The sequence below is a fragment of the Cygnus olor genome, chromosome 2, assembly GCF_009769625.2.
Source record: "Cygnus olor isolate bCygOlo1 chromosome 2, bCygOlo1.pri.v2, whole genome shotgun sequence".
NCBI classification, from domain to species: Eukaryota; Metazoa; Chordata; class Aves; order Anseriformes; family Anatidae; genus Cygnus; species Cygnus olor.
Window position 1 is genome coordinate 70,685,075 of NC_049170.1, and position 13,314 is coordinate 70,698,388.

General features: G+C 52.3%; 1 protein-coding gene across 1 annotated transcript; it reads left to right on the forward strand.

Annotated features, from left to right (window-relative positions):
* The first annotated feature begins 724 nt into the window (after positions 1-724).
* On the forward strand, positions 725-8,668 carry NRN1 (neuritin 1). The gene is made up of 3 exons (XM_040549355.1): positions 725-994; positions 4,679-4,823; positions 7,466-8,668. Exons 1-3 carry the CDS (start codon positions 940-942, stop codon positions 7,695-7,697), a joined length of 432 nt encoding a protein of 143 aa, XP_040405289.1. The 5' UTR covers positions 725-939; the 3' UTR covers positions 7,698-8,668.
* Positions 8,669-13,314: the final 4,646 nt, after the last annotated feature.

Consider the following 13,314-nt stretch of genomic DNA (forward strand, 5'->3'; position numbering starts at 1 on the left):
GTGCAGGAGAGGAAATGCCCGTGTGTCCCCAGCCCCCCAAAAAGAGGGGGGCTGTGCTGCGGGCTCCCCACCCCATCCTCTGCGGTCCCACGGTGGGGATGGAGCAGCAGGACCGGGAGAGACCGCCCCCCTCCCCCCCCCGCTCCCCCCTTGGCATGGGGGTGACGTCATGGTGGGGGAGGGGCGGGGAGGGGGAGGGGACCCCGCACCCCCCTTTCCCTCCCCCTCCTCCTCCTCCTCCCCCCGCCCCTCAGCGCCAGCCCCGACGGGGCGGCCCGGGGGCGGGTTGGGGGCGGAGGGGGGGTTTCTACCGTGCTATCTCCACCCCCGGGGGCGGCCTCTCCGTCTGTCTGTCCCTGCGTGTCCGTGGGTCTGCGTCCTCGTGGATCCGCTCTTCCCCCCCGCCCCGTGGGGACGGTCCCGGCTGCGCCCCTTCGGGGGGCCGGGGAGAGCACGGGGGGGTTGTGGGGGGGCTGAAGGCTGTGGGGGGCTGAAGGAGGAGCAGAGATTTCTCGGCGATTAATGGGGCGTGGGGGGGGGGGACACGGGCAGATCGGGCGCTGGAGAAAGGCGGCCTGTGATGCCTATAAATGGCGTTTCTCTTCCAAGGTGCACATTAAAAAATAAATAAATAAATAAATAAAAAGGAGGAGGAAAAAAAATCCGTCAGTGTCATCCCCCCACGTCAGGGCCGGCCGTGGGCGTGAGGCTGTACTTCCTCCGCCCCCTCCTAATGGAGCGAACCATTCCCAGCTAGTCCTCCTCGCCATCTCCCCGGTTCTCCCTCTTTTCTCTCCTTCTCCTCTGTCTCCCCCCTCGTCTGCAAAGTCCTCCGCTGCTCGGAACTTGTTGGCAATGCCTATTTTTCAGCTTTCCCCAACATTCTCCAAAGTAACTATTTAAAGATCTGCAGTCGCAAATGGTTTTACTAAATGTAGGATGGGACTTAAGTTGAACGGCAGATACATTTCTCTGATCCTTGCTGTGCAGATAGGTAAGTGGACCGCCAAAGCCCGTTCCCAGCGGGACGCCCCGAGCCCCGAGCCGTGCATGCAGCGGGGCTGCGGCACGGATCCTGCCCGCACCCGCACCCGCACCCCTTGGTCTTCGCCATCCTGCAAGCTGGCGAGCCTGGGGGGCTGCTGGAAGACGCAGCGAATTCCTTCCTCCTCTTCAGTCACTTTCCTTTGGTCGTTTCCCTAAATCAGTGCATGCTCGCTCGTGGTTCGCATTGCTCTTTTTTTTTATTTTTTATTTTTCCCCGCTCTGTGTTCGCCGTGCATGCGAGAAACTGCGTTTGTATTTGCTTTTTGGATAGCCCCTGTGTTCCTTACAGCTGACAATTTGGGGACTCCGGTGCTGAGAAATCCCCCTCTCTCCCTGGAGGGACGGAGGAATGAGAACGGGCACAAAATGGCTTGCGAGACATCTAGCTGGAAAGTTGGTGGATGTTCTTTTTTTTCTTCAGAAAATCAGGGGGACAAGCGAAGGGCTCCCTTTGGGAACTTGGAGGCTTTCCCATTTGCAGGGCAGCCTAAAAGCAAACAAACCCCAACGCTAACTTAAAAAAATGCATATATTCTCTCCGAATGCCGGGAGATAATAAGAATAAATAATAAGAATAAAATAAATTCAAAAAGAATAAATGATAAGAATAAAAAGAATCGCGCAATCCCACCGCCCGATCGTTAATTTTGTGCTCGAATGACTGCTGTTAAAAAACGAGTGGGTCCAAAAAATGTCTATGTCTGTTAAGTTACTTTAAATAGAACAGATTTCCCTCCACCCCGGTATGAGTTTTTGTATAGTCGTTGCCGGTCTTATTTAATATATTCGGTTTTGTTTTTCCGTTGGTTCTTTTTTTGTTGTTGTTGCTCTCGGGTTCGTTTAATTCAGCATTTAATTGCTTTTAACATTTATTTTTTTTTAAATTGCATTTAACAGCAATTAATTAATTCAGCATTTTTTTGCTGAAGTGGTTTTTGAGTTGCAGACATTCGGCAATGTCCAAGTTAATGGTCACTTGAGTCATGCACAGGCAAATTTTAAAGAATATATATTGAATATGTATGTTCCCGGGCATGATCTAAAACTGGGCTTCAATGAAAGGGCGATTAAAACACGGCTTTTCTTATCCGGATTGGCAGGTGTGAAGAGACCCCTGAAAATATTTGCCTGCAAAGGAATTCTGCTACAGTAAAAAATGCTCAGCATTGCTATTTAGAGATCCTTTCGCGCGGTCACGCTCTTTTCCAGACACAACCTCTGCAGCATTTTGTGGGTATCAAAAGAAAATTTAAAAAAGAAAGAAAAAAAAAAAAAGGAAGGAAAGGAAAAAAATGAAAAAGGGAGAAAAAGGAGGGAGGGAAAACAAGAAAGGGAGGAAAGAAGGAAGTAAAATGCGTCGGATATTTCCTCATCGGTAGAAGAAAAAAAATATAAAAAAAAATATATTGCGATGAGATGATGACCTCTGGAAAATGTGGCTGTGCGATGCAACCCCCTCAATTCGTATTACTTTTCGATTTTAACTGATGTTGAACTCTTCAGAAGGCCATTTTCTGTACTGTCAGAGAAAGAAAGGGGAAGGCTGTATTATTTGGATGCTACCCTTAATTTCAGTCCTTGCGGTTTCTGTTTGTTTTTTCGGCTGGAGGAGGAGGAGGACTTGCTCTCATTGGCGTTTCTTTGACTCAGCCGAGGGAGGATTTTCTTGACGGTGAAATCCCCAAAGGCGGCTCGAGTGGCCGGGAACCGCCGTCCCCGAGTACAGGCAGGCTTGGGGAAAGTTCCCCCCCAAAATTGCCGCACAGCTCCGAGGTGCTGGCGGTGCGGCCGCTTTGCCGTGCCCCGGCGGGGGACAGATTTTTGGCACGCCGAGCTTCGACTCTGCGCTCCTCCGTTGGTATTTCGGTGCGCTGAGGAGAAAAGAAAAAGAAAAAAAAAATTTAAAAAAAATCCCTTAGTTCTGCGTTTGGGCAGTGGGGACGGGGAGCTGCCCGAAATCCCTGACACTTTGGAAGGTGACAGAGGGGAGGGTGGTGCGGGGTGGGGGGGGGGGGGGGAGGCTCCGCCGAAGGTGCTGAGGCTGAAGGGCAGGAGGACTTCGGGAACAGGGAGCCGCTTTGGGGCAGGGATGCGAAGGGCTGCGGTCCCGCAACCCGCTGCGCACGCCGGGCTTTTAAGGGCGGGATGAGGGGGACGGGGGGGACATCTCGGGGACACGGCAAAAAGACCGAGTTCAAGAGAAATCCCGCTGTCGTTCAGGCGAGCAGGACGCCCCGCTTGCGCCTCTTCTTATTACCGTTGTTATTTTGGTAGAGGGTCTGAGGACAGGGGTGCCCTGGTTGGCGGCGGGGGGATGCTCTGAGCCCCGCTCGCCCCCAATCCGCCCCCCTGCCATCAAGGCCCGGGATCCGTCTCGGATCACGCATCTCAGCGCAGCCCGGCACGTTTTGGGAGGAATTTGTGCGGCTTCCCCCCCGCCCCATCTCGCCCCTGAAGCTGGGTTTAATGGGGCCGCTTTCCCCTCGGGATGCTTCGCGCTTCTTCCCGGTTTGTTTGCTCGGCTTTTTTCCCCCCTCCCGTCGCCTGCTGGGGTTTGATGTGACGGCCGGTGCCGGGGGTGTGTGTGGAGGGGAGGGACCACGGAGTCGTGTCACCGGTGAATCACAGAAGAGAGGGACCTAGCCTGAAACGGAGCCTTCCCGCGGCACGGCCCTGTCCCGGGCGGGGGGCTCGGGAGGGGACCCCGGCCCCAGCGCAGCCTCCCGGCCGTGGGAACCCCCCCTGTTGGGGGCAGACCGCTGCCGCCCGTCCTGCCCGTTTTGCCCGTTTTGGGGGCACACAGGCACTGGGGAGGCTCGTCGTGGGTGGGAAGGGAGCCATCAACCTCTCCGTGTCCCCTCCTGTCCCCTCGGGGCATCCGGGGGCAGCCGGCACCCAGGAGGAGCTATCCCATCCCATCCCATCCCATCCTATCCCATCCCATCCCATCCCATCCCATCCCATCCCATCCCATCGTCCGTTTCTGTCACAGGCGGCTGGGGGGACTTGGTGGTATTTGGTTAGTTGTGGGAGTGGCCGCGGAGGACGCTTCTTCTCGTGTCTTTATCGCAGCTCTTTCTGGTGACTTTATTTTATTTTATTTTATTTTATTTTATTTATCCTATCCTATCCTATCCTATCCTATCCTATCCTATCCTATCCTATCCTATCCTATTTTTTATTTATCTCATCCTCCGCGCCCTGCACGCCCCTTGCCGAGCGAGGACCCGTGTGTGTGTGTGTGTGTGCGGGAGGGCGCGGAGAATCGCTTCTGCTGCCGCACACCGGAATTTCCTAACAAAGGAGCGAGTGCGGGGAAGGCCAGGCATCGCATCTCCGCATCTCCCCCTTCCTCCTGGCCCCTCAAAAGAAAAAAAAAAAAAAAAAAAAAAAAAAAAAAAAAAAAAAAAAAAAAAAGGTCTTTAATTCAGGGGCACCGAAAAGCGCTAAAAAGCAAAAAGCAGCCGATTGATGTCCCCGTGTCCCCGCTGGCCACTCTGGCTCGGTCCCAGCGCCCTCCTCCTCCTCCCGCATCACCGCTGCTTGCCTGGGGGGGGGGGGGTGAGAAAAGGGGCGAGAGGGGGTCGGCGGGTGGGTGCCGGCCGTGCTGACCTGTGCCCCTGCCCCGCAGCCTACCTGGTGCAGGCGGTGAGAGCGGCGGGGCGGTGCGATGCGGTCTTTAGGGGCTTCTCGGACTGTTTGCTGCGGCTGGGCGATAACATGGCCAACTACCCGCAGGACCTGGACGACAAGAGAAATCTCCAAACGATCTGCGCGTAGGTCTTTTCCTCTTTCCTTCGGGGACGGGGGACGGGGTGGGAAGGGGGGGCGAAGTATAAGGGAATAACGCGGGGTTTGGTGATTTGGGGGCCCTGTCTCTGCGCGCCGGTTCCTCTGAGCGCAGTGCCGTGGGGACAGGCCGGGTTTGGGGAATAGTGGAGTCTGAAGGGAGTTTTTACTGAGTTTTTTTTCACTTTTCTCCTCCGTGAATCCTGTGGGTTGCATTGGGTTGGGTAGGGTTAGGTTTGGTTTGATTCAGTTGGGTTGGGTAGGGTAGGGTTTGGTTGACTTGGGTTAGGTTGGGTTGGTTGGGTTTGATTTAGTTGGGTTCGTTTTGATTGGTTTTGTTTTGATTTGGTTTATATTTTCACCCTCGGCTCCTCGCTTCTGTTCGTGCCCCCCGCTTTGCTCTGGGGTCGGGGCATTCCCTGCGCCCTCGACCCGGCCCTAACTGCGCCCCGCGCCCGCCGGCTGGGGAGGCGATTGCTCGGGAAAAGAAATGTAGCTGCAGAGCAAACAGCCCAGCCTCGACACGGCCACAACGCGAACCCAGCCCCTACAGGCACGGCCGCTCCAGCCGCTGCTCCCCTCCTGACCCCGGCGCCCTGCCCACCCCATCACCCGCAGCTTCCCCCGGGGTAAACACCGCGGAAAACCCCCGGCCCCGCTCCCGGCCCAGAGGGTAGGGAAGGGATGGGAAGGGGCAGGGACAGAGGGAAAAGGGGCGGCTGCAGGGGGCCGGGGAGCCACCCCGCTTCGGGGTCTCGCTTGCCGGGCAGGGAGGCACAAGCAGGGATTTTCGTTATTTGAGAAAAATCCGGCTGGACGGGGCTGTTCTCTGGTCTCCCGGTTTTCCAGCACAAACTCACCCCGCTGGGAAACATATATTTATATATATACAGAGAGAAAGAGTCATATTTAAAAACGAAATTAGGACTTTAGATACAAATATGTTTGGAATACTTTTTCTTTTTTTCTGGGTTTGCTCTATGAAAATCAGAAAACGAAGATTGGGAAATGGGAAACTGTGATGAAAGGAAAGGAAAGGAAAGGAAAAAGGAAAAGGAAAGGAAAGGAAAGGAAAGGAAAGGAAAAAAGGAAAAAAAAAAAGGAAAGGAAGAAAAAAAGGAAAGGAAAAAAAAGGAAAGGAAAGGAAAACAAAAAAAAGGAAAAAAAATAGAAGAGAAAAAAAAAGGAAAAAAGGAAAGGAAAGGAAAAGGAAAAGAGGAAAGGAAAGAAGAGAAGGAAAGAAGAGAATAGAAGAGAAAAAGAGAAGAGAAAAAGAGAAGAGAAGGAAAAAAAGAAGAGAGAAGAGAAGAGAAAGAGAAGAGAAGAGAAGAGAAAGAAGAGAAGAGAAGAGAAGAGAAGAGAAGAGAAGAGAAGAGAAGAGAAGAGAAGAGAAGAGAAGAGAAGAGAAGAGAAGAGAAGAGAAGAGAGAAAAGACCCCTGTAACCCTCCTTTCCTTTCTTCCTATGTAGAGATTTCTGAGCCAAGCAAGACTTTTCCTGCACCTACTCAGGCTGTCACCTTGCTTGAAATGCTGGACTGCGGTTCACCTTGTATTCCGCATGAGGATTAAATACCCGGGGGCCGCGAGGTCCTGATGCAATGTCCTTTGGCCCGGGGGTGCTGGACCAGAGGTGGTCCCGACCTGTGACAAGCACCCTCTTTTCCCTTCCCCCGACCACCCGATTGCCTTCGCGGGGATGTGTATTGAAAGAAGATGGGGAAAGATTTAATTTTCCTTTGGGAGATGCAATTACAGCAGAAATACTGCAGGAGAGGCACACTCTCAGACTCTGGCTTCTCAGTATCTCATTATTTATTACAAATGTAGCAAACATTGGGAGTCTACGACCAGCTTAGAGTGCTCATAAATTAGAGGCCGCAGGACTACTTTAAAAAAATATATCCAAATTTGTAGGCTCCTGCCTTAAGAAAAGGGGGAAATAGATGAGGGGGAGGAGGGGGGGGTCCATAGATCCGACGTGGGGAGGAAAATGGGGCAGTGAGACGGGACCTGCCCCGTGGGCAAACCCCTGCACAGTCCGGGGGAGGAAGGGGCTTAAAAGTAGGAGGAAAAGAGTGAGGGAAGAGCTGGAAATTATCCCGGGAAAGGAGAAACCCCCGCGGCCCACGGAGCTTTGGCAAAGGATGGGGAGTCCCTCCCGCTGCTCCGTGAGCCGCCCGGGAGGGGAGGATGCTCCTTCCTCCCCCTCCTCCTCCTCTCCCTCCTCCTCCTCCTCCTCCTCCTCCTTCTCTTCCTCCTCCTCCTCCCTCTCTTCCTCCTCCTCCTCCCACCCGCGACGTGTCCGTGGGCTCCTAGGCTAGCTCTTGCCAGCCGAGGGCCGCACGTCCCTCCCCCAGACACGTCTCAGGCGAAGTCACGCTGCGGCAGGCACCCCCCGAGCCATATTCGCAGCATCGCGTCCCTGGCCGCGGGAGCCCCGACCCCAAAAGCAAAGCGGGTGCGTGGGGCGGCCAGGGGAAGGCGGGGAGGCGCGGGTTAAGGGGGGAAGAGCTCGCTCCGAGGGGATGCTCAGATTCCCGGGGGGTCGAGGGGGCTGCCGGGGTCCCTTAACCCTCCCGAGGCGGGTGCGTGCCCTGTAGTGATGCCGGCTGCTCTCCCCTCCTGCAGGTACTGGGATGATTTCCACGCCTGCACCCTCACAGCGCTCACCGATTGCCAGGAAGGAGCGACAGACCTCTGGGAGAAATTGAGACGGGAGTCCAAAAACCTCGATTTCCAAGGCAGCTTATTTGAACTGTGCGGAGGCGGCAGCGGCGCCGCATCGTCCCTCCTCCCGCCGGCTTTGCCCGTGCTCCTGGCGGCTCTGTGGGCCGCCCTAGTGACCTGGCTGCCTTTTTAGGGGGGCGAGCACACCCACACCCACACCCTCTCCATGTGCCGGATCTCTCGAGGAAGTGTCCATCCCTTGCTTTGGGGACGTTGTGCTTTTCTGTGGTTGATGGTGGTGGTGGCGGCTGATGGTGGTGAAACACCCGTGTAGGACTGTGGAAGCGTTTTCTCCCTTTCTTTTCTTTTTCTTTTATTTTTTTTTTCTTTTGGTGTGTTTTATTTGCCAAATGTTACCAAACAGGCAGCGGCGTGCAGCCCGAATCGGACCTCAGCTTTACTATCGCTTCAAATCAAAAAGAGAAACAAATAAAAATAAAAAACCCGAGCCCTCGTTGTGCAAAAGAAATCTCAGGAACGGCTCTGGGCCACCTAATGCTAACGTTATACTCGGCCAGGATAAACCCTGGCAGGCCACGGGCTCCTCTAGAAATGTGGCATTATGCGAGGTGAGAACAAAAAGCAGAGAAAAAAATAAAAAAGGCACTGGCGATGAATCCAAGGTAGATGTCCACGTGTGAAGCATATGGTGAATAATTCACAATCTCTCATCTTTCCTCCACAGTCGCTTGTTTTTTGGTCATCCCACTGAAAAAAAAAATAATAATATCAATAAATAAATTAAAAGAGCGCATTTTCTCAAGGGGAAAAGAGAGCGAGAGAGCGAGAGAGTGGGAAACGAACGGTTAAAAGAGGAAGGAAGAAAGGGACGAAGGAAAGACAGAGATGTGTCTCGGTGCCCGGCGGAGTGAAGGAATGCTGCTAACAGATCTCCGAGAGTTACCTTTACTTGCTGTTCGAAGGCATCTTTCCGAATTCACTGCCTTTAATTTTCTCCTCCTCTTTGTTTTAGATGTTACACATACCAGTAAAATACCTGATTATCCAACAGTAGAGATCACAAAAAGGGGGGCTTAAATGTAAACCTAAAGGGAAAAAAAAAAAAAAAAAAAAAAAAAAAAAACAACAACAGCAAATGATTTTGAAAAAAAAAAAAAGAGCTTTGATTTTAAAAGAGAAGAAAAATGTAATTTAAGAAAGAAGTTTATTATAAAGTCAATTCAGCAAAAAAAAAAATAACAAAAAAAGATTTGCTACAAAGTATAGACAGAAGTATAAAATAAAAATTATTGTTTGAAATGAGGGTGTCGTCCTTTCTATAAATTCTGCCTGGAGTACCTTGAGAAGGACAGGGCTTTTGAGGCAAGGAAGGCTAAATCCAGACCCGATCCCTTGATGAACACGGCGATTTCAGTTCACACAAGGACAGGACCGCTGAATTGCTGAATCGCTTACTCTGGGCCTTCTTTTTTCCTTCCTTTCTTTCTTTCTTTCTTTTTTTTCCCAATTTCTTAAATACACTCTGTAAATCCTCCCAGCCTCCTCTGCCTCCCCCGAAGCCCAAAGCGAGGGGCAGCCGGGTGCGAGGCCGGCGGAGGGAGGCAGGGAGGGAGGCAGCAACCACCATTAAGGACGGAGGCTGCGGAGCTGGAGCCCTTTCATAATTAATAAGGCTGCCGAGACGAAGGAGCAAGGGGAAGGGGGGCCGCGGTATTGATTTCGCGGCAGAAGCTTGCTCTATTTATAGGCGCCTGGTGCCTCTATAGAGAAATGCACAGCAAAGAGTAAACACCTCCTTACCTACGAGGCAAGAGCCCAGCTGGCGACCGGGGCTAGGGGGCGTGATGGGGAGCCAGGGCCCGCAAGGCGATATTTTTTAGGGGGTGGGTACTCTCCCTTTGTGGCACTGGCACTTGCCTCTGGCAAGCGGCATGGCACCAAGGGTTCCCCCTGCCTCGCCCCCTCTCCCTGTTCCCCGTCCTTCCCGGGGTGCGCAATGTGATGGGTAAGCAATGGCAAACCGAACAGCTCATAAATCAAACAGTGGGGCGCAAGGCAATCTGCATTTCCCAAACGGATTGAATCCCAGCAACGAATGCGCTCAGGAGCCGAAGCCGGGCGCCTTTACCACTGGAAGCAATGTTGATTTTTTAATGCTAAAGTACATTATGTGTGCGTCGGGGGGGCTTTGCGAAGCCTCTCGCCTCCATTTGGAAGGCACAGGTCTGCTTTTCGTTTTCCCTTGCCCTCCTTCTAGGGTTCATCCCCACCGCCAGCAAAGGGAAAGGAAAACCCTGGAGAACAGAGCTTTGTTTAAATGGTTTGGGTTATTTTCCCTCCCCACAGAGGCTCCAGACCTAAACTGATTTTTCTGCGCGCATCTCTGTATTCATGAGGTCAGGCACCGCGGCTGCGACTTCCCGCGGCACGAAATGCCAGCCGGGGGTGGGGGGGACAGGCAGCGGGAGACCCCCGGGGGGCTGCCAGGGACCCCGCAGTCCACCGGGACCCGGTACCTGCCCCCCCGCTGCCGGCATCCCCATGGGTCTCCCCGAGCTTTTCCCTCGCCCCCTCGGAAGAAACCTCCAGCCTCCGGGACTGCGGGGGCGATTTTAGAGGGCTCGAGTTAGCTGCTCGTGAGGTTGAATTACTAATGAGTGATCTCTCCGTAATTAGCAAATCCCCCAATTAGCCCTCCGTTGAGGCGAGTGAGAAAAAGGCTGCAAACGGGGGGAAAGGAGCCGAGAGGGTCGGGGGGTGGGCGGCGGGGTCTGGGCTCGCTGGGGGGTCGGGAGCTTTTGGGCCCCCCCCGCTCTGCCTCCTTGCACCTGTAGGGCTGGCGGGGAGGCGGCTGCTTTAGCAAAAGGTGCAGAGGCTCAAGCCTCTGAGCACCCCTTAACTCCTGGGCAAACATGAGCCTGGGGAGCCGGGGAGGGGAAAAATGCAACATTGAAACGGTGAGAGGAACCATACATAGTAAAAAAATAAAATAAAATAAAATAGAAAAGCCCGACCCCCCTCCAAAAAAATAAAACTGCAGCTGTTTCAGACTCCGGCTGGATAAGCGGGGAGGGCTGAGGCCACTGCAGCTCTGCCTGCCCTAATTTCTGTCCACAGTTCTGAATGAGCAACCGCAGCCCCGCGGTCCCCGGGGGCCACCGAGCTGCCTCCTCGCAAAGGCTGGATGGAGCCCTGCTCGGCAGCCGGTTGCTGGCTGCTAGCCTCCACCTTGCACCAAGCTGGCCTCGCTCCCGCGAGGGCTGTGCCTCAGCCTCCCAGGGGCTGGGGACATGCCAGTGCTGGGCTGAGGTGGCGGTGGTCGGGTTTTTGGGGGGCTTTGGAGGAAAAAAAAAATAAATGAAATTAAATTAAAATGTCCCTCTCCAATCTGTGCCCATTCAAAGGCTGTAAGAGGGAGAAGAGGGAGGCTTGTGCCAGGAACAAAATCTGGAGGCAGGACTCACAAAATTGACAAAAAGCTGTCTGGATAGCAGAAAAGGCAAACAGCTTGATCCTGGTGGAGAGCAGGCACAAAAGTAACGTATGATGCCCATTTCTCGCAGGACTTTCTGGAGGCTACACCTACACCTCAGAAGAAGCAGCAAGGTGCTGTTGGTCCGTGTCTGGTTTGCACAAACAGGGACAAATGCATCCATGATTCCCCCAGCCCCCTTTCTTTCCAGGGCACTGGTTAAATCTGCACAGCTCCTCTTCTGCTCAGTGAAATCCTGCTCTGTGAAGGCCTGACAACCCGAGCAGACAGAGGCCAGTTGAGATTTCCTATTCATCAGGGCTGATTCATTAGTAATTATTGCCATTAGGTGCATTACAGCCATGCCTGAGGGCCCCAATTAAAGGAAAGTGAGCTTGTTAAATCCGGAGAGCCAGATTCTCCCTGCGTTACTCCTGCCTGATGTGGAGGCAGTGCCTCCAGGGTGGGCAGCAGGAATAGCCCCAGCTTTCGAGGCACGCAGCCTCCTTGCCTTCCCCCTCCCTTCTCCTCCAGCTCTTCCCTTCCCTCCCGACTAGCAGGAGGAGGTGACAAATCAGGTTATTCTTCAGTCACTTCATTCTCCACCACAGGGCAAAGGAGAGGTTTTGGAGGGCAGGATGATGGGGACTGCAGAGGAGTCTTTGTTACAAAACCAAATGCAATTTTAGCTGTCTGAAAGAATTGCTTTAGGCTGCCGGCAGCTGAAGATCAATGGTGCTGTTGGCAAACATGCTTCCAGCTGGCTGCTGCCTCTCCTGAGGGACAGGCTCATCCCGAGGCCTGTTGTAGTGGTGGTACAGCAAGGGGCTTTCTTTTGCTTTGGGCCAAGGACCTTCTGCTGCCCAGTCCCACCAGCAAGAAGAAAAACTGTAGGTGATTTGTCAGAAGACCTTACCCAAAGCCCCATGCTGCAGAGCTCAGGGTCTGCTAAGGGATGAGCAGGCTGTGCTGGCATAAGTTTTGCTGTTCCAGAGATGCTTCAGGAGTAAGTTTACATGATTCAAATAACCAGAAAACCAGCCTGTGGCCTCTGCCCTACCTTTTAGTCTCTGTTGTTTTTTGTTTGTTTATATCTCTTAAGCTGGTGTGAAGGAAAGATGGAAACAGCCTGCTGAAGGTCAAGGTGAGACTGACCCATAGCCCACCTGAGGGCTGGTATCCACCAGCAGAAATGCATGCCCACGGGTGCTGGGAGTCTCCTCAGCAAGAGAAACAGCATTGCTGCAGGGAACAAACAACCAGCCCTGACCTTCTTTGCACAGCCCTTCTCTGGGAAAAAGTATCCTCTGAAGTCAATACGCATTTTGCCTAGGTAAGGATTTAGAATGCGCAGTTTTGCCTCTGACAGGGCTGTTATCCAAATATGAACTCCAGGTTTATGCCAACAAAATATGAAGTGCTTGTGTGTATATCATACTTCATACCTCCAGGGTTCTTGCCTATGATACCAATTTATTAAGTACTGTGAAAAACTTACCAAATCTCTCAAGCATCCAAGATCAAATCTGTGTTCTGCAGAGCACCCCATTTATTATTTATTTATTATTGCTGTGATGCAGCAGACTCAGGAGTGGACGTGCAGTACATCCTTTAATACCACTTTAATACCATCAATTTTTATAACACTTTGGAAGCTGCTGGATATTCAGACTGACCCTCCCTAAGGTAGGGAAGGAAACAAAACAGAAATGCAACCAACCAAATGAGAGGGAAAAAAAAAGACCTCATCACTGACATTGGCAGATTTTTTTTTGATCGGATTTTTCTCTCCTTCAGCCACCTTCTTGCTGCAGATGCTGTCAGTAGGTTTTTCTTCAGAATGTCTGGGTGCAAGCTTCGGCTCTGCAAATGCATCTCTTCAAGAATCAAATTGCATCCCTGCTATAGCGTCTCTTTTTGTCAGAGCTTACCATAGTAATATCTCAAGTAAGAAACATTTTATGATAAATTTATAGTTCAGTATTGATGTTCCTTTCTGCATTTTATTTTGACTGGGCAGTGAAAGAGGTCTTATCCATTCCCCTGCTCCTCTGGGGCACTTTCAATTTTCCAATCCTCTGGCACAAGATGCCCTTTGCAAGGGAATGATTCCTGTAAAGCCACTGCCCCCTTTCATTTCCCATATTCTAGAAAAACCCTAAATTATGTTGTCAGAGGAAAAAAATTCAGAACATATTTTGTTAGTGCAGAGAGTTGATCACATTAGTGTTGCAACACTTCATTTCAGGACCCAGTAAGTGAGAAAATTGTCCTAAGCTTTGCTTTTTATTGAGTCTTAATAGGCAACCCTTGTCCT

Coding starts and splice junctions, on each gene's coding strand:
- NRN1 (XM_040549355.1), top strand. CDS start 940: ATGGGACTTAAGTTGAACGGCAGATACATTTCTCTGATCCTTGCTGTG. Junction 995..4,678: donor GATCCTTGCTGTGCAGATAG/GTAAGTGGACCG, acceptor CCTGCCCCGCAG/CCTACCTGGTGCAGGCGGTG. Junction 4,824..7,465: donor AATCTCCAAACGATCTGCGC/GTAGGTCTTTTC, acceptor CCCCTCCTGCAG/GTACTGGGATGATTTCCACG.